Source organism: Balaenoptera musculus, chromosome 6 (genome assembly GCF_009873245.2).
Source record: "Balaenoptera musculus isolate JJ_BM4_2016_0621 chromosome 6, mBalMus1.pri.v3, whole genome shotgun sequence".
NCBI lineage: Eukaryota > Metazoa > Chordata > Mammalia > Artiodactyla > Balaenopteridae > Balaenoptera > Balaenoptera musculus.
In genome coordinates this window covers 13,441,733-13,465,024 of record NC_045790.1, presented here as the reverse complement: position 1 = coordinate 13,465,024, position 23,292 = coordinate 13,441,733, and the positions used below count along the sequence as shown (strand labels likewise).

The following is a 23,292-nucleotide window of genomic DNA, read 5'->3' as shown; positions in this document are numbered from 1 at the left end:
GACACTATTGGAGGGGCATGATCAAAATGCAGTTTTCTAAAGATTAGCTTACTCTAGTGTGCTGACTGAAGGAGGACAAGACATTGGGAGGTTCCTTAGGGTGGTGGCAGTGTAAACAGGAAAATGTGGATGGATTCAAGATACGTAGGCAGTAAAATCAATAGGACTTGGTGATAGATTAAACCGGAGGGATTGGGGAGAGGAAATGGGAGATACGATGTCATGCCCAGTCTCTGGTCTGCAGAATTGGATGGCTGAGGAGTGGCGTCATTAGCTAGGGGAGAGAATACAGAACGAGAACTAGAGTTTGGGGAGAGCAGGAGGGAGAGGGAGACTGACCAAGGTACCACATTTGAGGAAATTGTTTTTAAAGACTTCAAATCCATTTAGTTTAGATTTTTCAGTATTTTATTATGGCACACAGGATAGAGTATGGTACAGTGTTCTTACTTCAAGAAATTCTCAAACCAACCAGCTCTTTCCATTTGGCTACTTTTTTTACATGTAATTTGCATCTATCTGAGCTTTACCATGTGCAGCATCCCATGTTTAATGAACATAAATGTGAAAAGCTTGGTTTCTGAGGCAACTCCTAGTCTTTACAGAAGTAAATGTACTGAGAATCTTCGTAATTCAAATCTATAGCATCATGGTAGATAAAGAAATATTTTACCTATTTGCTTTGGTGAGATATATTTAACTAGAAATACATAGTGTGATGTCATCAGGTAACTTTAAATGGAAACCACTTTGCTTTCAGATTAAATTCATGACCTTTAAGAGTTGTCTAAACAACAAATATAGAAGAAAATTAGCTGACAAAGCAATTGTGTAAGAACAGAAGCAGAACAGCGGATAATCAGTAATTTTGTCAACATTCCACATCAAATGCAAGTGCAAGAGCTTTCATAACTTTACAGTGAACAGGGAGGACGGATGGGGTGTGTATTTGATGCAATGTCCAACCAGTTAGAGCTATCGTTGAAATCCGAATATTTCCCAATAAAGACATGCAGAGCGATGGCAATGCAACATACAAGCATATAATCCCCCCTTTAGTGACTGATCACAATTTCATTATCTGTATCTGTAGTGCTTAAAAAGTTTAAAATAGGTGGCATAAAGGCTATTTACTTGAGGCAATACAATTAAGCTAACAACACACTCAATCATAAGCTCAGGATTGCAGGCAACATGTTTGCAATGGCAAATAAACTTTGATATTCTTACTCCATCCAAAATTATACAGAGATAATAAATTATTCCTTCTGATTGTATCATTTGCTTGGGTTTCAACTGCTGCTCATGACAATGTATTTTAAATGTGGATATAGTGCTAGGTGGGTTAGGGTTATGGGATTCATATTCTATCCATACTGCATTTATTATTATATACTAGTGTTAAAGTTACCTGTTTACCATAGAGGGTATATTTATCACATAATTTCAGAATGGCCTCCAAGAAAGCCATTCCCAACATTATATAGGACACTTATGGGGCAAAGTATATAGCTATTTATCAAAGAAAACCCCAGAGATTCTCATTTACTCGAGCTTATTATCAGTAAAATTTTTGAGGGGAGAGATTTCATGAATGGTCATGACCTAATTGCATCCTCAGAATTACCAATTAAGGGGGGGAAACGCATTGTAATTGTTAAAACTTTGACTTAAAAAAATTTGGAGGTCAATCGCCCACTTCTATGTGTCTTATATTGGTGCCTTCTTTAAGATATTCGAATTAAGTCAACAACCACAGCAAGGAACGTCATTCAGTGTAACTTTATTTACTATTTATAGCACATAATTCAAGGTCTTTAATTTCTAACCACCAAAGGTTCGAAGGACTATTTTTTTCCATGAAGTTTAACATTAACATTAGTGAATTCATTTATTCAGGGTTTTTTTTTTTTTATTGTAAACATCTGAATTATTCACATTGCCGTAGATCCTGAACTCATAAGCGTGGACCATGCACAGGCTGGCAGCAAGCCAGGAAGCCACTCTGCAAGCAAACAGATACTCTGCGGAAGGAGAAAAGTCATAGCACAACATTTAACGCCCAACCTGAGTCATCTCAGAATTATACATATATTGACTTCTTAATTCATATAGTATCTGCAACTCAACTGGTTGGTTGGTGATGGGGTTGACCTGATTTCAGGAGAATTTTTCCTGGAATAATTAAGGAAAGGGGGTTCAATCTTTCTTCTTAGTGGCTTGTTCCTCCCCAGCACCTTCATCTTTTTTCTCCTCCTCCTCAGCTTCTTTGGTTTCTTCTGCTTCTTTGCCTTCACCTCCTTCTTCTTCCTCCTTTGCCTCCTCAGATTCTTCCTTGGCAGCTTTAACATAAAAAAGCAAATGTACAAACTCCAAATGCAGCGTGAGTCCAATCAAAACATTTCTGCTAAGGTTTTGTGGAGAAACGCAAATGTCAAAATACTTCCCCCAAACCTCTCAGCTCCTTTCTCCCAAAATGCACGCAACTGACAATGCTTGCTGGGAATAATTTGCCACTGAACACATATTTAAACAGAATGAGATTATGTCTAGGTACTGGATGCTCTGCTCTTCTCCAGGACCTTGGTTTTCTTTCATTCTGTGTTTGGTGTTCATAGTTGTTCTTTAGGACACCAAATGACTGAGTTAAATGAATGGATTTTAAAATGTTTAATTAGGAATAAAAAGACAGCAGGCGGAAGATTTTTTCTTTTTTTTTTCAGTTCTTTTCAAAAAAGTACCAAGCTAATTAGAGATGTGTGTCTCTGGGAGGACAGCCAATTTGAGAAATGAGATGCTTATTACTAAAGGTCTGTTGAAGCAATAGATAAATGTATTATTTAAGATTCTAAACTCATGTATGAATAAAACTTCCTTGGCATAAGCAAGGCTTCATTTATCTTATCAATCTCCTAACAAATATTCATGCCCCGGCTGAACCTGGAGTTGTGGGGTGGGTTTGGTTTTGTTTTGTTTTCATCCTACCTTCTTCCTCTTGGGCTCCCTCCTCTTCCTCAGCCTCAGCCTCAGCCTCAGCCTCTTCCTTCTTCTCCTCCTCCTCAGCTTCTCCTTCAGAGGGGGGTTGGTCCTTGGCTTCCTCAGCTTTCGCAGGCTCGATGGTCTCCTCCACCTCGATCTGCTCCTCCTGGACGTGGCTGGTGTAGTAAGATGGGAAGGAGCGGGCGGACATCAAGTAGGAGCTGGTCTGTAAACCACCATAGGCAGATCGGCCAAAGACCTGGGAGCTCTGGGAGTAGCCGCTGGTTATGCTGCCCACGCTGGTGAAACTGAGCCGGGTCTCCTCACCTTCCAAGAGTTTCCTGGGGGAGGCAGGGAGAGGGTAGGGTTAACAATCATGAACACAGGAAGTGTGCTGAGCCCACCACCCAACACCTTCCCCAGTGCCCCCCTGAATGCCAAAGGCAGGGTTGGAAATGATCAGAACTTAATAACTGGGGATGTTGTGACTGAGACCAGGAAAAAAACCAAAAACCAAAAAAACACCTTAAAGTAACCCTGTCCGTTAGACTTTAAATGTAATGGGAAGCTAAGAACAGGTCTCATTATTACAGGATAAATTCTTCTTGGAAAAGGCCAAAAGGTGAACACAATTATTTCAAAGGACTATTTTTGAAGATTTCTGATTCAACAGAAAGGAAGTCTGATTTCCTTCCTAAGGTTGAAGGCCTGCTGCCTTTGCCCCTCCGTTTTTACCTGTAAGCTGCAATCTCAATGTCCAAAGCCATCTTCACATTGAGGAGGTCTTGGTATTCCTTGAGGTATCTTGCCATTTCACCCTTTGTGGTTCTCAATTCATTTTCCAATTTGTTGATTGTGTCCTGTTGGAAGACAAAAAAAAATACAAGCGTAAATCCTTACTGCTATTACTTTACTATAGCTGCAAGGGTATAGGTTTAATTAAAATCAAAGTGCACACCTTAGATAAAACCTCCCCTGAAACAACTGCCTTTTCTCTTTTTAAACGTTTCTTTGCTTGCCTAAAAAAATCCAGCTTCATAAAGCATGAGATGAAAGCAAAAAATTATTAAAAAAAAAAAACTAATAGAAGAAATTTTTTTGTTTTTGTTAATTACTACAGTCTAATGATCATCATAAAATGCCTGCAAGGAACTAAACAGATTTTTTTTTTGAAAACTTTCTCATTCACTGACTAACTTTATCCAGGTTACATACAAGAAATCCACTTCTTTATAGGAGAAGGAAGTAGGTAAATTTAATTTTTTAAAATTTTCTCTAAAATATTTTCTATGTATCTATATTATTTTCTCTACTCTCCAGAAGATGGAGAAAAAGAAACGTTTTACTATGACCATCATTACCTACTACAATTTTGACTGTATTCCTGGCTACCTGCTACGGGAAGGGAGCGGTTGGTAAAATTAGTCTGAAATTATGCTGGTCACAGTTATCCTTCAGCACTTACGGGAGTTCGTCGCTGTGTTTATTAATCAGACGGTCCAATCTGTGCAGCAAAGCAACTTGTGGTGAATTCAGGACTGCAGAGAGGCAGGCCAGAGGCAACGCCCTGCTCGCATCCCTTCTCCCACCCCACCCAACCCCCTGCAGGGCTGGGCAGCTTTAATGCGCAACAGAGATTCAACTGCACCCTGCACATCTTCGCAGACTGCAGTGGCGCCCGCACCGCGCCCTCCAACTGCCCCACCAGCTCCCACACAGCCTCCAAGGAGCCAAGTTCTACCCCCTAACAGCTGCATGCAGATGCCTCATTTCCGATCTCCACTTTCTAGGCGCGCCCTCCACTCTCCCCCCACCCCCCGCCCATCCTAACTCGACTCTGCTGCCCCCTCCCCGCCTCCACAGTGTATTGCCCGGTGCCACACCTGCATAGCACTAATGTCGGCGTTCTGCTTGTCCTCCAGCTCTTGCAGCTGCTTCTCCAGCGCTTCGTTCATGCCCCGGCATGCTTCGATCTCCAGGGTCTTGGCCTTTAGCAGGCGGCGGCTCTCGGACACCTCGTCCTTGGCGGCGCGCACCGCATCGGTGTTCTTGGCGGCGCTCTCGGTCAGCACGGTGAAGCGGCTCTTGAACCACTCTTCGGCATTCTGCATGTTCTTGGCGGCCAGCTTCTCATACTGGGCGCGGATGTCCTTGAGCGCGGCGGAGAGGTCGGGCTTGGAGGACACGTCCATCTCCACGGAGATCTGCGCGTACTGGATCTGCGCCTGCAGCTCGGCGATCTCCTCTTCGTGCACTTTCTTCAGAAAAGCGATTTCGTCCATCAGGCTGTCGATGCGCTTTTCGAGCTCGGCGCGGGCGAGAGCCGCCTCGTCGGCCCCTTTGCGCGCTTCCATCAGCCGGCCCTCTGCGTCCTCACGGCTCAGCACCTCCTCTTCGTAGCGCGCCTGCAGGTTGCGCAGAGTCTCCTCCAGCCCTTCGCGCTCGCCCTGCAGCGCCTGCTTCTCGTTGGTGGCGTCTTCCGCCGCCAGGCGCAGGTCACGGATCTCCTGCTCGTACAGCACCCGGAAGCGGGACGGCTCGGAGTGCTTCTGGCGCAGCACCAGCAGCTCGGCTTCCAGGACCTTGTTCTGTTGCTCCAGCTCGTGCACGCGCTCGATGAAGCTAGCGAAGCGGTCGTTGAGGTCCTGCAGCTGCGCCTTCTCCTGGGTGCGGATCGACTTGAGGTCGTTGCTGATGGCGGCTACCTGGCTCAGGTCGAGGTTCTCGAGACTGGGCAACAAGGAGCCGGAGCTGGAGGAGTAGCTGCGGCGCACGGACAGCGAGGAGGAGACGGGCGCCGAGTAGCTGGAGTAAGCGGAGCGCGCGGTGCTGTAGCCGCTGCGCACGCTGGAGATGTGCACCCGGGGCGTCTCCACATAGCGTCGTTTGTAGGAAGTCGAGTAGTACGGCTCAAAGCTGAAGGAACTCATGGTGGCGGTCGGTGCCGCTCTGGTCGGCGGCGGAGATGGGGGCCTAGAGAGAAGAAGAACAGAGGAGAGAGGGAGAGGGGAGGATGGATGGCTGTGTGCAGCTCGGCGCTGTCCTGCCACCCCTATTTATACTCGGAGAGGATTCTGACGCAGCCTTAGATCGATCACGGCGCGCCGGGCCAGAGGGGGCAGCGCGCTGCTGCAGCCGAGGGGAGGATTCTGCGCAAAAGGAAGGCGGGGGCGAGCCACAGGCCGCGAGGATGCTGCGGCTTCGTCCTCTGCACTTTTCTCTGAAGGCTTCCGTTTTCTGCGAGACCCCGTACCCCCTCACTCATTTCCTTTCCCTACCCCCACCCCATCCCACTTATTCCTTGATCCCTGCATCACTCGGATTCGATCGTGACCCCAATAACAAGTTCTCACTCCTTACTGACACCTTAGTTTTCCATATGCCGGAACCTCGGAGACACCCTCCCCCTCCCCGTCGCTCCTTCCCCACCAGGGGTCATCATCCCCCTGGTGTTTACGGTGACATTGCAGTGCCTCCAGGGCATTGGAGATACAGAAGATTGTCCAAGGTTGCATGTATGCGGCATACATGGAGGAAAGTTTTATATTTCTTTGTAGCTGTTTCTGGCACTTTCTTTAATTTGTGTTCCTTTCTCCTGGTTATTTTTCTTTTTCTTTAGTGCGCTCCTTCACACACACACACACACACACACACACACACACATGCACACACACACGTGGAACTGGGGCACTGCAGGTGTTGATTTTAGCATTTCTAAACCCTTAGAGCAGTTCATATCAGCCTTGTAGTGTTACTAGATTTTCTCATTTCTTTCCGGGGAACGAAGCCTCGCATACTTTGGGCGTGTTGAAGCGTGTAGGTGGAGGAGTTTGAACTAGCCGGGGAGAAAACCGATTTGCAAAAAGACAGCAGCCAGCACTGCAGCGGGGAACTTAAGACTGTCACACGTTGCCTGTATCTTCTTCATGAAGCTAAATTCCTGCTTGACACCGACAACTCCATCACATTAGAAGCCCCTTTGCCTCTTTTTACACCCGTGTAGCGCCCAACCTGATGATTTCAACAAGCCACGCAGGTGGCTGATTTTCAGAGGGAAGCTGGTGCTGCCGCCCGGAGCGCGGAGCGCGTCTCCAGGGAGCAGAAGTCGGACCAGAGACGTCTCGTTCTGGGGCGGGCAGAAAATAGCCGTGTGGTTCTTCCCCCCCGAGTCACTCTGATAAACACATAACGGGCACAGTCCGAAATCCATGGATTTCTTTTAGGGAACACCCAGGTAGCTGAAACAGTGTGCACGCCGTAATGCACACTGATACAGCCCTGCGGTTTACAGAGCGTTTTCACGCCCATTCTGTTAGGGAGTCCTCCGGATGCAGGGAGGGATTGCAGAGATATACACCTAAGATTTTTCTAAGCAAGCATTTAATTTTTGTTTTCTTTGGGTAAGAGTAGCCTTTGAGGTGCAGCGTACTGATATTTTTTTAAAAGAGGCAAACGAAGGGGAGACATGAGAGTTTTTAAACAGAGAAGCCGGCATCGCTTTCCCTGTGACGCTGAGAGGGCGAAGGACTTGGAGCGGATACCACAGATGCGCCCGGAGCAACTGCAATCCCCTCCCCGCGACAGGAGGGTGGGAGTGGGATGAGGCTTAACCCCTGAGGTCCTTTGTACCTAAAAAACCTTTCCTTCTTCGTGGTAGAGGAAAAGACTGCAGCAGATAACTTGCATGGGGTTTCCAAAGAATCTTTAAGGTCTCAAATAATGAGACTTTAGAAACATTCACATTGGTAGTTTAAGTCTATCAAGAGGTACATCCACACTCAATCATTCTAGGATTTCAAGCTGAGGCTGTCCTGCATTTTGCTTGGCCCTGGCAGCACTCATTCTTATGACTTTTTACAGCCCGTACATCTTTGGTCTTCGCATTGATCAGGGATTCAGCAGAGGGGAAGGCTTCTCGGGGTGGTGGGAAGAACCAAAGTAAGCCATATTTTTGTCTGCTCCCAATTACCCATATGTGGATGACAGGTGGCAGAATGGATTTTTTTTTTAACCTGCCCCATTAAAACCACATTGTTTCACACTCGCTCTGTGTGTGTCCACCTACACCACACTCTTAGGTATTCACGAGTTCATTTCCTTTGTGCCAGCTCCCTTCCCTCGGTTTCAGGTCACCCTCGGAGATCTTAAGTTCATCAGTGTTTTTGCCAAGGCTCCTGGCTGAAGACTTTGACTGCAGAGGAAGCCGCTCAGAAAGAGGGAGGTGGCTGATAGATGCTGCAGGGGCCGTGAGATGCTGCAGAAAGAAGAAACCTGTGGGCCTCTGCTGCTGTCCTTCGGGCAGCTGAAGAGAAAGGCACCCTGGAGTGTGAAGGGTAGGAATGGGAGGGCAGGGACCCTTGCCTTTGTTGAACCTGGTGAGCAGGGGGTGGGGAAAGGGGCAGATCTACTGTATTTATGAATATAGACCTCTGGTCTTTTTCAATAGCTCCACTGCAGCCTTGCTTTAGAGGAGCTCCCGGACCCAGCCTGGGTCTGAGTGTTGGTGACCCTGCCTTCAGCCTTCCTCTGCTAGGTACCTGCTTCTTTTTAAAATATTCTGCCCATTCATCCTCCTTTTTAACTCTTTGCTCTGAATAACCATGTGGCATTGGCTCTATGTGTCAAAGCAAAGGTAAAATGAACAACTTTAGAAAATCTGCTTAAAAAAAGAATCTTGACTTTCCTTCCTTTACCACAAATGTTTCTGCATTAGTGTTTTTCGCAGGGGTGTCATTATTTCTTTAGAAGGCTTTGGGGTCTTGTTACACACTTGTGCATTTGTTCCACTTTAAACACATTCTCCACCAACATGAAATTGGTTGAGGGCTGCCAACAAAACACTCCTAGGAAATAAAAATTATTTTAAAAATAAATAGGCAAGTATGTTGATGAAACTCATTCGTAGAATTTCTACTACTCTGGTTATCCTTAATAGCTCTGGAATTCCCCTAAATGACTGTTTGAAGCAGTTTGGTTTAAAAGTAAAATGTATTAACATTACCACAGAGCTCATAAAATATAACTCTTAGAACCACCGAAAAAATCTTCCTCCTCTAGTGCCAAGAGAGTCAGAAGCTTCAGATGGATAGGACCTGATGACTTTCATTTCATTATTCTAAAACGCTTTGGCACACAGGAAGTTCTCTATTGGCATTTGTTTTGAAAAGCTGAGCTCTAGGCTGAAATTCTTACGAGGCAGGTCTCGTGAGAACATCAGTCCTTGGGTCAAGAGAGCAAAGTTCTCCTGCCACCAGTGAGCTGCGGGAATAGTCCTCATCCAGAACAGCAGATGGGTCTCCATACTCTGCCCCATCGGGTAGACACATCATTGTCAGCAGAGTCGGCATGTCTGTCCGTGCAAGGAGGGATGCAAGAAAGAAACACGTACAGGATGCCTACCCTATGACAGGCATTTGATATCTATTATGTAATAACCCCCAGATCCCCATGAAATGGGTGATTGTTTATTCTGAGCACATAGCTGAGGCCCAGAGAGGTTAAGTAACGTGCCAACTCACACAGTTACTCCACACCTAAGCTCAATTTGCTTCCAGCCTGAGTAGGGCTCTACTCATTACACATGCTGCAGCCACTGGCATTTGCCACTTCCATATGTTTCTGTGGAATTTGATAATTGTATGCTGCAGTCTCTGTGCATGTGGTAAACCGCTCATGTTGGGAAGAGACAAATGTGAACTGATTTTATGCCACAAAGAAATTGTTAATGAGCGTGTTTTATTTGGACAGCTAGTGGTGGCAATAAACTGTAAAATTATTGTAGGTTTCTTAAGAGTTCCAATGTAAAATAAAATGGAAGCTACCAGTAGAACGTGACACATAACTGGTGATGTGACTTTTTAGACACGCCTCTAAACATCAGTTTACAAAACGCCCTTTCTGGAATGAATGACCTAAATGCAACCTTAGCTGATTTAAACTCTTTAGAATAACTATATTATGACATCCACCTTTTTACTAATTAAAATACCGTTATATTCCACTCCTGTAAATAGGTTCTCTTTAGCAAAATGACCTTAAAAATTGCTCTAAAGAATAAAAGAACAAATGCTGGCACCCAACATCTCATTATTGGAGTTTATCATGCTTTCTCCAAATCTTTACCTTTTTAGAAAGAAATATGAGTCAAATCAACAGAAAATGTATAGTGTGTGGAAACCACAAATATATTTCCTCTCTGCTTTTTATAACCAGTTTATTTCTTTATATATTATGCTCACCATAGGAGTCATAATACATGAATCTCCCCATCTCTTGGGAAATATATTTGAAAGAAAACTTTCCCCTTGTAATATAAAATATGACTAATTTTACAGCATCACATTTTGAAGTAATGCATTGTAAAGTGTGCTATGCAGCTATATAAAATGTAGAAGGCAACGGGAACGAGAATGTCATTTGAATAAATTAAAAATGAAAAGCACATTTATATTTAGAACACGTGCAATATTAGAAATGACAGGAAGTTGCTGCTGTCCAAGCAGAAATGATGGTGATAGGTTTAAACTCCTAAATGCTTGCTGCACGGAACTGGCCAAGGTAATATATGTTCTCCCCAGAGGCCTGTTCCACAGTGCCTTGCCCTTAATCACAGTCACGAGCCGCAGAGGTAAGAGGGTATGGTGGAGACCTTAAAGGGCTTCATTTGCGGTCATTTCAGACAGGTCACAGGCCTATCGGTCCGAACCAATAGTACTAACCCTGTTTGTTGAGTTGTGCTTTCCAGACTGTGAGGAAATACATGCTGCTTCTGCAATTTGGGTACCAATTAGCCACAAAAACATGCCATGTGGCACCTGGATTTCTTTGCTGACCTTTACAGTGGTTTAATAAATCAGTCGGAGGAATGTGAGGTTTACTGTTTGCAAAGACAGTGTATAAGCATTTCCATCTGCAAGAGACAAAGGCCCGAGGTCGGCTCTTTCACAGCCAGGCTAAAGCCCAGCCAGAGCAGAGGTTCACTTCACTGCTGCAGGAATGCAGCAAATGCTGCTGCAGAGCTGCTCGTGGGCGGATCCCTGGGTTCCTCCAGTACAGCAGACAGGCTGCTGGCACCAGGATATATAACGTTTGGTGTTTGGTAAGTTGAACGTATAAGAGACTGTCTGGATTAGAAAAACAAAACTGGATTGTGTCTAAATGGCTTATTGATTGATTAAATAACTCTTCTGTGTGTTCATCCATTGAGTCACCGAGTGCCGTTGGAACACTTGTAATGTGCACAAGTCTGTCTAAGTGCCAGGTGAGGTGGGGGAGTGTAGGGAGTTATAGCAGAGTCCTGTCTCCAAGGGCTTGAAAAATACCTGAGCACAATAAAAAGACCAGCTACTGATACACACAATGTGGACGAATCTCAAAACCAGTATACTGATACTGAGTGAAAGAAGTCTTAGACAAAGGCTACATCGTGCATAATTCCATTTATATGAAATTGTAGAACAGAGGAACTAATCTATGATGGAAAAAATTCAGAACAGTGGTTGCTTCAATGAGTGTAAGGTGAGGAATGACTGAGAGGAGGCACGAAGGAACTTTCTAGGGTGATGGAATTGTTTTAGGTCTCGAGAAGTTTGGGTCGTACAGGTGTACGCATTTGTCAGAACTCAGAATATCGTAGGATTTGTGCATTTCATTGAATGTAAGTTTTACATCAAGAGAGAAAAATGTAAACGATATATATGTATATACATATATAATTGTAAAAATAAACAATATAACATAAATTTACAAATAAAAATATATAACAAATCACTTTTAAAATAACTAAGCAGACCAAGCCCATGCATGTGAAATGTCAAAGAACTATGCAAAAGTTATTAAGAAAAGGCAAAATTCTAGGTGATGTCTCAGGGAAAGGAAGGAAGGAACAAGCAATGATTGCCATGATCTTAGAGAAAAGAGAGGTCACATGAATGAAATGAACCAACATTCTGAGGCTGGTTACTATGCCAGATGCTTTGCGCAGGTATCAGATTTAAGCTTCACAGCAGCTCGATGAAATGGATGTTCTTATCGTTGTTCTAAAGATGCATAGGTATTGAATTTCTATTAGTCCATCCCAACATTGCATTCAAAATTTTTAACCATCTTACAATGCTGCCTCATATTGAATTTGCGTTGCCTTTTTAAAAAAAAAAAAAAGACTTTGAAAGCTAAGGCTATTCATTTATACTGCAGCTTTTATAAAAGCCTAAAAATACAACTTTTATTTAAAACCTAATCTTTCATATAAATGCTTTGTATCCATTGTTCAAATCTGCTGTAATAGTTTTAAAACCTTCCAACTTTATGTCAAATTCAGTAATGAGTGAATTTCCCAATTTTTTAAATTAATACCATTAGAAATGTGGTTTTCTGTGCTGTGCTTCGTAGACTCTTGGGATTGGGAAGTAATTTAAATGTTTTCCATCAAGTCCTCCACCGGCTTCTTCATCTTCAGCAGCTCTTAACCTTTCCTTTGTTTATTCCTTTTTGCAGAATGAATTAACCCCTCTTACTCCCCCTCCCCACCGTACCCATTGAACATTACATCTAAACAGAACAGAAATTTCTAGGGAGGCAGTGGCATTAGTGCCCCAAAATTAGCTTTGGTTTTTCACTTTCTGTTTCTCACTATTCTCAAATTTCTTTTCCACATGATTCTTAAGGCATCCTCACATAACAGAGATGACAGCAGTGATGTTTACATGGAGAGTGGAGATCTCCCAAGCATTTCTCCATGATATCACTGGATCCCTGCAGCAATCCTGTGAGGCAGAAACAGATCTACAGGTGTTACCGTCCTCACTTTCTAAATAAGGATGCTGAGAGATCTGCAGAGGTAAAGGATTTACCCCCAAATCATATCTCCTGTAACAATGGAGCCAGGGCTATCACTCAGGTTACCTTTCATCAAATTCACTGGGAATTGTTCCTCTAAATCTTACAGTTTCATATGTACCAGGCCTATCCTTTTCCAGATCCCCTTGTGGTACCCTTCCAGAAAGACAGGGAAGCCCCAGTTGTCTCTTGCTTTCAGATTAGATTCTTGATACATAACTACTCAAATCAAAGCTTCAACTCTTTAGCTTGAACACCTGTTAAAATGCCAATATCAATAGAAGAGGAAAGCGTTAAAGCTGATATTAGTCCTTTATACCTAAGAGTGAATATGAGTTAATAATTCCTTTTGAAATAAAAGAGTGAAAACTTGAGAACTTTGAGCAGTGAGGAAATGGAAAAAGACAATCAGTGCCAGTGGGAAGAGGAGGCTGATCAGAGAATAAGCCAGAATGTTGGCAGGGCTGGAAGCAAAATATCCCCCATAGACTCTGAGTTCATGCCCAAAGCAAAGGCTTCTACCTTCCTGGTATGACTTGACTGGAATATAATTCATATTAGTCACAACCAATTAATTCTGAGATGACCTGGATGTGTTTAAGTCAGGGAAGAGCCCCAAATCTTCATTTTGAGATGTCTTCTCCCACCTGAACTTCGGCTAAAGAAATTCTTGCATTGTCTGAGCTTCTTCGCTCTTACATACTTCAAGAAGGTGCCAACCAACTAGGAAAAGGCCAAACGGAGTAGGAGATGGAAAGAGAAGAAGCGAAATAGCATAATAGCGCACATACCAGGTACCCAAACCTGAGCAAGGAAAGGAAATCATAATCCTATAATTTAAAAGGATAAGGAAAAAGGAAATTTTGCATTTATTAAGCATAATTGCGTGCAATAATATGAATAAAAGCTTTATGTCAGGCCCTGTGTTAAGTCGTTTCATTGGATAATTTCATTTAATCATCACAAAATCCCATGAGCTGGCTATTTAAATCATCCTCATTTTAAAGCTGTGGAATCTAAGGTTTAGACTAGAGCCTACACCGTATGCCTGAAGAACTCAGGTATGTCATTGAGCTCTAATGAGTTAAGTATTATTTTTACTCCATAAGGAGGAAAATGGGGTTCAGAGAGTTTAAGAATATTGGTCAAGGTCACGCAGCTGGGTCAAGGTTTGTCTGAATTCTCACACTTCCTGTTATGACCAAAGCGCAAGAATGTTCTTTAGAGGTGCTAGGCAAATAGAATCTCTCACTCTTTTTTTCCTCTGCAGTTTAAATTTGTAGACTGCTACAAGAAAATGCTTCAATAGAGTTAAGGATGTTCAAATCATGAGCAAGTAAAGTCATCCATATAATGGTCATTTAGACAGAGCACCACAGACACACACCAAATACGTCAACACTTGGCTTCATTAGCAGGTTCTAAAAATAGCCATCCATCACTACAATCCTTTATAAGAACCAAACTCATTGGAGCTTCTCTCTCCAGATACAGGTTCCCTGCCTTATTGCTAGCTAGCAATTTCTCTTATTATATTATCTGGAAGAGAAAGAAGCACACTGAAAAACATTCCCTGCACCTTTCAGTATCACTTTATCTTACAAATTTAATAAACCGCACTACCAGATCCCATGACAACAACAGATATGCTTTGGAATAGGCCTGAGATATTTCAATTTGCAAAGTGTTTTCTTTTTCTTATGCCAAAAAAGTTTTTGCCCATTACACTGATTAATACTTATTTTAAAAGTTATCCAGATTAAAATTTTCTTCCAAATGAATTCCCCAATTTAGAAAGATCACTTAAGTAAGACACACAGCTGTGTCTTAACAATTAAATGTATTTAAATGTACAGATGGGTGCAAGGCTCGGTGGAAGAAATTCCTCCCCACACAAAGTAATAGCAGTTCAGAAGGGAAGCACTCCACCTCTGAGCTGGCCTTGACCCTAGATGGCATCTTGGGTCCTCTGACAACCTGAGATTCTCTGATTCAAAAGTATGGAAAAGGCCAAAAGCGTTGGATAAGCTAGGACCGAGGAGAACTCACATTTTAAGTGACCATAAATGAGAGTTCAAAAGCACACAGCGTTACTCCAAAAACGGAGACTTGCTAGTATCTTAGTTCAAACATGAGCCAAAGACAGAATATAAGCAAATGCCGATAGAATGAGATTTTTGAGGGAAGAAAGAAAGCATTACTAATTGAAATTTTCAGGGAATATGTATTTGCTTATTTGCATTAAACTCATCTTTCCTACAGAAGAGCTAATAATAAACAGCGGAACAGCTGTCAATATTTTATCAGTTGAATTGGTTCCCATTCACCTAAGACAATAGAATTCATTTTCTCTCTTCTGATTTTTTCTTTTCATGGGTTGATTATGAAAGAAAAGAGAGGAAAAAGCAGATGCTTCTCTTACTCTTGCTTCAAGATTAAGTGTTGAAACAGAGCATAGATTAAGGCCACTGACATTTCTCTCCTAGGACCCAAACCCCAGAATGAAGAATAGAAACAACTTCTCTCTCACTCTCTCGTCCTTTCTCCTTTTTTACGTCTTTGGTTCTTTCTCTCCTCCTAAAATGCGTGTATTGCTGGTTTCCCTTTGAAGAAAGGAACCTAAGAATTTGAACTCAATGCCCAGGGAATAGTAAACTGTGGAGTCTGGGGTTAAAGAGAGGACAGGCAAACAATCTCTAGGTATCACTATGGTAACCATCCTAGAGGGTGAGTGGAGCCTGCTGTTACTTTAAAAAAAAAACCTATAAATGTATCAAATATTATCTTTTCCAGATACTGTAATGAAATGTTTTGGATGTGCTGTTGCTCTGTAGATCATACTGAAAGTCCACATAGTTTTGGGAAACAACACTAAAGAGTGGAAAAGCGCTGGATTTGAGGGGCTGAGGTGTCTGATCCTAGATCTAGCTCTGGGGGTAACCAAGCACAAATGCCTTTGAACTGGCCACCTGTTCCCCTGAAGGGATTGGAGGACTTTCTAAGGGGTTCACAGGCATAAATAGTGCTAAGGGAATCTATTTCCAGATCCCCAATTGCCATATGTAGTCTTTTGTAAAATCTATCTGCTTGCAAACTTGTGCTGATTCTGCCTTCCCATCTTCGCTATAAATTGAACGAGCTAAATCTGCATCAACAAGGCTTTGACCAAAATGCATTTAAATCACATAGAAAATAAGATAATCTCATTTCTAACATTGTATTGATAAAGATGTATTGAAATTAAAATTATACATATTCCAACCCTTTCTAAGTTACGTAAGGTGCCTCTAAGTGAAAAATAAGCAGGTATAATTAATAGTTATTTGATAAGACTTGGTAAAGCCTCTTCTGGTATTCTTCCCAGAAATAGAGTGAGTAAATTACTTTAACCATGAAGAGATAAATCTTTATGCAAGCTAGGTGCTTTCCAATTCTTTGCTTTCAACAAAATTAAAGGAATAGTTAATTAATTAGCTGATAGATTAAAATATTTATTTTATTTTTTATTGAAGTATAGTTGATTTACAATGTTGTGTTAGTTTCAGGTGTACAGCAAAGTGATTCAGTTATATATATATTCTTTTTCAGATTCTTTTTCATATAGGTTATTAAAAAATATTGAGTATAGTTCCCTGTGCTATACAGTAGGTCCTTGTTGGTTATCTATTTTATACATGGTAATGTATATGTTTTAATCCCAAACTCCTAATTTATCCCTCCACAATATTTTTATAATAGGTCAATATGTGCTTTCTGGCTTCAAATTTGGAAAGATTTCAAATATTGAGTGATATTGCTAAAGCAATATAAAACAACACAAAATTTTCTATTCCTTATATATTATTACTTATATATTTATTACTTAAGACTTATATGTATACTTGTATACTTTTGTACTTATTTAGGTAAGTTTTAGATATGTGTCTGTATATATTTTAAAAAAGAAGGGATAAAAATGGCGGGGAGGGGAAGCTGGGACGAAGTGAGAGAGTAGCATTGGCATATATACACTACCAAATGTAAAATAGCTAGTGGGAAGCAGCTGCATAGCACAGGGAGATCACTCGGTGCTTTGTGACCACCTAGAGGGGTGGGATAGAGAGGGTGGGAGGGAGGTTCAAGAGGGAGGGGATATGGGGATATATGTATACATATAGCTGATTCACTTTGTTGTACAGCAAAAACTAACACAACATTAAAAAGCAATTATAGGGGCTCCCCTGGTGGCGCAGTGGTTGAGAATCTGCCTGCCGATGCAGGGGACACGGGTTCGAGCCCTGGTCTGGGAGGATCCCACATGCCGCGGAGCAGCTAGGCCCGTGAGCCACAATTACTGAGCCTGCGCGTCTGGAGCCTGTGCTCCGCAACGGGAGAGGCCGCGATAATGAGAGGCCCGCGCACCGCGATGAAGAGTGGCCCCCACTTGTCGCAACTGGAGAAAGCCCTCGCACAGAAACGAAGACCCAACACAGCCATAAACAAATAAATAAATAAATAAATATTGTATAACTTAATAAAAAAAAAAAAGCAATTATACTCCAGTAAAGATGTAAAAAAATAAATAAATAAACAGTAAAAAAAAAAAAAAGGGATAAAATTGTTTTATTATTCATTCTAGTAATCAGTACAATTGACTCATGAATGCATGATTAAGAGATGCATTCCAGGGCTGGGCTTCCTTGGTGGCACAGTGGTTGGGAATCCGCCTGCCCCGCCTGCCAATACAGGAGACAACAGGTTCGAGCCCTGGTCAGCGAAGATCCCACATGCAGTGGAGCAACTGTGCCTGCCAGTGAAGCCCGCGCCTAGAGCCCGTGCACCGCAACGAAGAGTAGCCCCCGCTCTCTGCAGCTAGAGAAAGCCAGCGCGCAGCAACGAAAAACCCAACGCAGCCAAAATTTAATTAATTAATTATTTTTAAAAAGAGAAAAGAATCAAAATAAAATAAAATTTAAATTTTAAAAAAAGAGATGCATTCCAAAGTCTTCTTTACTTGAATGATTACTTATTAAAATTTATAAGGTAGCCATGTTTTAAGTAATTGTGTACTAATAGTACTTGTAATCATAATTCAATCCAGAAAACTTTGTAATACTTAAATGCTTGTCATTACATAAAATAAATATTTAATTTACAATTCTTACGCTTATCTTTTCTTGCAGAGAAGAACAATAGAATTATAACACAAGATTTATAAGCATAAGATATATTTTATTAGGGATACAATAATGTGAGACAGAGTAATGGAAATAAGAGTTCAAGGAGAAAAATGAAACATAAAATCGGTGAAGGGTAAAGAGGCCCTTGTGCATGCATTTTTATATAAACGATGATGGATAGCATGTGGGTATTGTATTTAGAGTCCATTTGATATATTTAAAAAGTAACTTAATTTTGTTTTTAAATGTTTATACTTAGAATACTCTGGAAATTACATCTTTTGCAACTAGCAACTACTTAAACTTAAGATGAGAATGTTTAGATATCCATTTAAAATCAAAAGAAGGGTTACATAGATTTCCAAAATTCTTCTAGGGACTGTGTGAGCAGAAAATGTTTGAAGAACTCTCACTTGGGCAAAAGATTTTAATAGACATTTCCCCAAAGAAGATACATGAGTAGTTGATGAGCACATGAAAAGATGTTTGACATCATAGCTCATTAGCAAAATGCAAATCAAATCCACAGCAAGACATATGATCCAACAATCCCCCTCCTGGGCATATATCCAGACAAAACTATAATGCAAAAGGATACATGCACCTCTATGTTCGTAGCAGCACTATTCACAATAACAAGACATGGAAACAACCTAAATGTCCATCAACAGGTGAACGGATAAAGAAGATGTGGTACATATATATACAATGGAATACTACTCAGCCATAAAAAATAACAAAATAATGCCATTTGCAGCAACATGGATGGACCTAGAGATTATCATACTAAGTGAAGTAAGTCAGAAAGAGAAAGACAAATACCATATGATATCACTTATATGTGGAATCTAAAATATGACACACAAGAACACTTCTATGAAACAGAAACAGACTCACAGATATAGAGAACAGATTTGAGGTTGCCAAGGGGGAGCTGGTGTGGGGGAGGGATGGACTTGGAGTTTGGGGTTAGTAGATGTAAACTATTACATATGAAATAGATAAACAACAAGATCTTAACTGTATAGCACAGGGAACTATATTCATTATCCTAAGATAAACCATAATGGAAAAGAATATAAAAAAAGAATGTATATATGTGTATAACTGAGTCACTTTGCTGTACAGCAGAAATTAACGTTGTAAATCAACTATACTTCAATTAAAAAATAATTTTAAAAAAACACAGTGAGATAGCAACTCACATCCATTAGAATGAACATAATAAAGAAGACAGACAATAACAAGTGTTGGCAAGGATGTGGAGAAATTGGAGCCTCAAACATTGCTGGTGGGAAAGTTAAATAGTGCAGCTACCTTGGAAAAGTTTGGCAATTTCTCAAAATATTAAAAACAGTTGCCATATGATCCAGCAATTCTACTCTTAGGAATCTACCCAAAAGAAATGAAAACCTATGTCCACACAAAGATTTGCACATAATATTCATAGCAGCATTATTCATAATGGCCAAAACAACCCAAATCTCCATCAGCTGGATAAATAAAATATGATTTAGTGATGGAATATTATTTGGCATTAAAAAGGAAGTACCAATACATGCTGCAGTGTGGATGAACCTTGAAAACATTATGAAACATTATGTGAAAGAAGCCAGTCACAAAAAACACAGTCTATGATCCGTTTATATGATTTCTGTATGAGAGGATGAGATTTGACCTTTGTGAGCAGCCTTGTACCTCTACCACCAAATGGTTAAATGTGGAAGACTTTATTCTGAGGCACTAATACCTCACTTCCATAGTTCTCCCTACACAATTTGGTCAATTTCTTCAGAAAACTCTGTCCCTTTTCCATAGCACTGTACTTATGTGGTGCTATGGGGCTGGGGGAGCAGAAGTGGTCCAAGTGACTGAATGCAGTCCTGCTTGGGGCTGGTAACGGGGAGTTAGGGGAAGAGAGTGGGTGATCTCCATTCCATAAGACCACCCATCAATCTCTGTGCCCCTCTCCACCCTGCTCCTCTGTTGGTCTGCAGTCTCTGCACTTCAGCCTCTCCAGGGCTGTTCCTGAGCAGGTGAGCACCCTCCTTATTGCAGGGCCCTCCATGCAACCTGGGGGCTTTGCCTTCTTCACTTCGCTTCACAGATCAAAACCTTTTTATCTGCAACTGACTTTCAGAAATGGGTTGAACTCTTTTTTTCCCCTGTCCCGTAAGCTGTTGTGAGATTATATCTTTTTAATTTCTTAATTATCATTTAATGGTGTCTCAGAGAGGATGAATACATTCAGTTCAACATCTTGAATTAGTTTTATTATTCTATTATTGCATCTCATATATTAAAAAAAATTTTACAAAGTGTTCTTTTGTTGTTTTTGTTTTGGGGGATTTTTTTGGGTTTTGTTTGTTTATTTGTTTGTTTTTGTTTTGGGGGGGTTTTTTTGGCCATGTTGTGTGGCTTGTGGGATCTTAGTTCCCCAGCCAGGGATTGAACCTGGGCCCTCAGCAGTGAGAGCACAGAGTCCTAACCCCTGGACTGCTAGGGAATTCCCTACAAAGTGTTTAAATCAACTCTACCCACATTTTCACTGGCCCAATCCAATGACTAGTGTCAAATAAGCTGATAATCAAAATCGGTAAGAAAGGATAAAGAAGATGTGGCACATATATACAATGGAATATTACTCAGCCATGAAAAGAAACGAAATTGAGTTATTTGTAGGAGGTGGATGGACCTAGAGTCTGTCTTACAGAGTGAAATAAGTCTGAAAGAGAAAAACAAATACCGTATGCTAACATATATATATATGGAATTTTAAAAAATGGTTATGAAGAACCTAGGGACAGGATGGGAATAAAGACACAGACCTACTAGAGAATGGACTTGAGGACACGGGGAGGGGGAAGGGTAAGCTGGGACAAAGTGAGAGAGTGGCATGGACATATATACACTACCAAATGTAAAATTGATAGCTAGTGGGAAGCAGCCTCATAGCACAGGGAGATCAGCTCGGTGCTTTGTGACCACCTAGGGGGGTGGGATAGGGAGGGTGGGAGGGAGGGAGACGAAAGAGGGAGGAGATATGGTGATATGTGTATATGTATAGCTGATTCACTTTGTTATACAGCAGAAACTAACACACCATTGTAAAGCAATTAAACTCCAATAAAGATGTTAAAAAAAAAAAATTGGTAAGAAAGAAAAAAAAATAGTAAGCACCAAAGGAACTAAATATATATATATATTTCATGGGTCATATTTCAATCTGTTTCCTTTCAGGATTAAACAATGGTAATGTACCTTTTAAAATATGAATGACAGTTTTTTATTGAAAAACTTCTAGGTAGGCATGACCAGCCCCGGAAGGATCTTTTTTTATTACATCTCGTAGAAAAATGTAAAGAACATTATAATAAACACCATATATCTCTTGCTCATCTTTAAAATCTTAACATTTTGTCAGATTTACTTAGAATCTTAAAACAAAAATTATGGGTACAAAGACTCCTACATAGCTTTCCTCTATCTCTTTCCCATCTTTCTTTCCCAGAGAGAAGCAGCAGACTGAGTTTAGTATTACTCATTCCCTTGCATGCTTTTGAAATTCATATCTATAAATAATATGGATATATCTATAATAACATAGACATAGCCACTAATAAACACAATCATATGTCCTTTTCCTTTATTCTGTAAATGTGATCAATTAGATTAATAGGTTTCTAATGTTAGTTCATCTTTACATTCCTGCGATTAGATAGATAAACATAGATATACATATTCATGTACACATACATACATTCATTCTTAGGTTCAGTTTGTCTATATGTATTTAAAATTTTTGCATATATATTCACAAAGTGAGGTTAACCTCTACTTTCTCCCATATTCCTTGCCTGATCTTGGCTAACCTAATTAACTGACTTTAGTAGTTTCCTCATGTTTTATTTTTTGGAAAGATTTACATAACTTTGGGCTACCTGTTTCTTGGATGTTTAATAGAATTTGCTTATAAAATCATCCATGTATGGTGTTTTATTTTGTGTAAATTTTAACTACTGAAAAAAATCAATATCTTAACGGTTACAGAATCATTAAGGTTCTCTATCTCTTCTTGAGTAAATATTAGGACTTAATATTTTTACAGACAATTGTACATTCTAAATTTTCAGTTATGCTAACATAAAACTATTGGTATTGGTGATATTCCTTTATTATTTTCATGTCTTGGGGGTTTTTTGAAGTTATAAAATTCTATAAACCCACTTTCTGGTTTGTTTTCTTTCTTGTAAAGAGAAAGAAACAAATCTATACTTTTCTCTTTTCCTCACTTTCTAAACATACACCCTTAGCATGCTCTGTTCCCTCTACCTGAAATGCTTCTCTCCCACCTCTTTTCATAGATGCTTATTTCTGTTCTTAGGGTCTTATTTTATCTTATTTTATTATTTTTAATGAGGTATATAGTTGACATATAAAATCATATTAGTATCAGGTGTACAACATAATGCTTCAATATCTGTGTATATTACAAAATGATCACCTCGATATTATGTCTTTGTTTTATCCATAGTTACGTCTCCTTTTTCATTACTCATATTACTTGTTTGCATCTTTTCTTTTTTTGTTGAAGTATAGTTGATTTACAATATTGTGTTAGTTTCAGGTGTACAGCAAAGTGATTTGGTTATAAATATATATGTATATATCTATATTCTTTTTTTGATTCTTTTCCACTATAGTTTATTACAATATAGTTCCCTGTGCTATACAGTAAATCCTTGTTGTTTATCTATTTTATATATAGTAGCGTGTATCTGTTAATCCCATACTCCTAATTTATCCTTCCCCCTTGATAGCCATAAGTTTGCTTTCTATGTCTGTGAGTCTATTTCTGTTTTGTAAATAAGTTTGTCTGTATTTTTTTAGATTCCACATATAAGTGATATCATATAATATTTGTCTTTCTCTGTCTGACTTACTTCACCTAGTATGATAATCTCCAGAGCCATCCATGTTGCTGCAAATGGCATTATTTCATTCTTTTTTATGGCTTAGTCCATTATATATACACCACATCTTCTTTATCCATTCATCTGTTGATGGACATTAGGTGGCTTCCATGTCTTGACTATTGTAAATAGTGCTGCTATGAATATCGGGGTGCATGTATCTTTCTGAATTAAAATTTTCAGCTTTTCTGGATATATACCCAAGAGTGAAATTGCTGGTTCATATGGTAGCTCTATTTTTAGTTTCTTAAGGAACCTCCATGCTGTTTTCCACAGTGGCTGCACCAATTTACATTCCCAATAACAGCGCAAGAGGGTTCCCTTTTCTCTACACCCTCTCCAGC

General features: G+C 40.5%; 1 protein-coding gene across 1 annotated transcript; it reads right to left on the bottom strand.

Annotated features, from left to right (window-relative positions):
• Positions 1-390: 390 nt before the first annotated feature.
• On the bottom strand, positions 391-5,993 carry NEFL (neurofilament light). The gene is made up of 4 exons (XM_036854224.1): positions 4,863-5,993; positions 3,715-3,839; positions 2,986-3,320; positions 391-2,342 (listed from the first exon to the last, which is right to left on the bottom strand). Exons 1-4 carry the CDS (start codon positions 5,907-5,909, stop codon positions 2,200-2,202), a joined length of 1,650 nt encoding a protein of 549 aa, XP_036710119.1. The 5' UTR covers positions 5,910-5,993; the 3' UTR covers positions 391-2,199.
• Between the last annotated feature and the right edge of the window lie 17,299 nt (positions 5,994-23,292).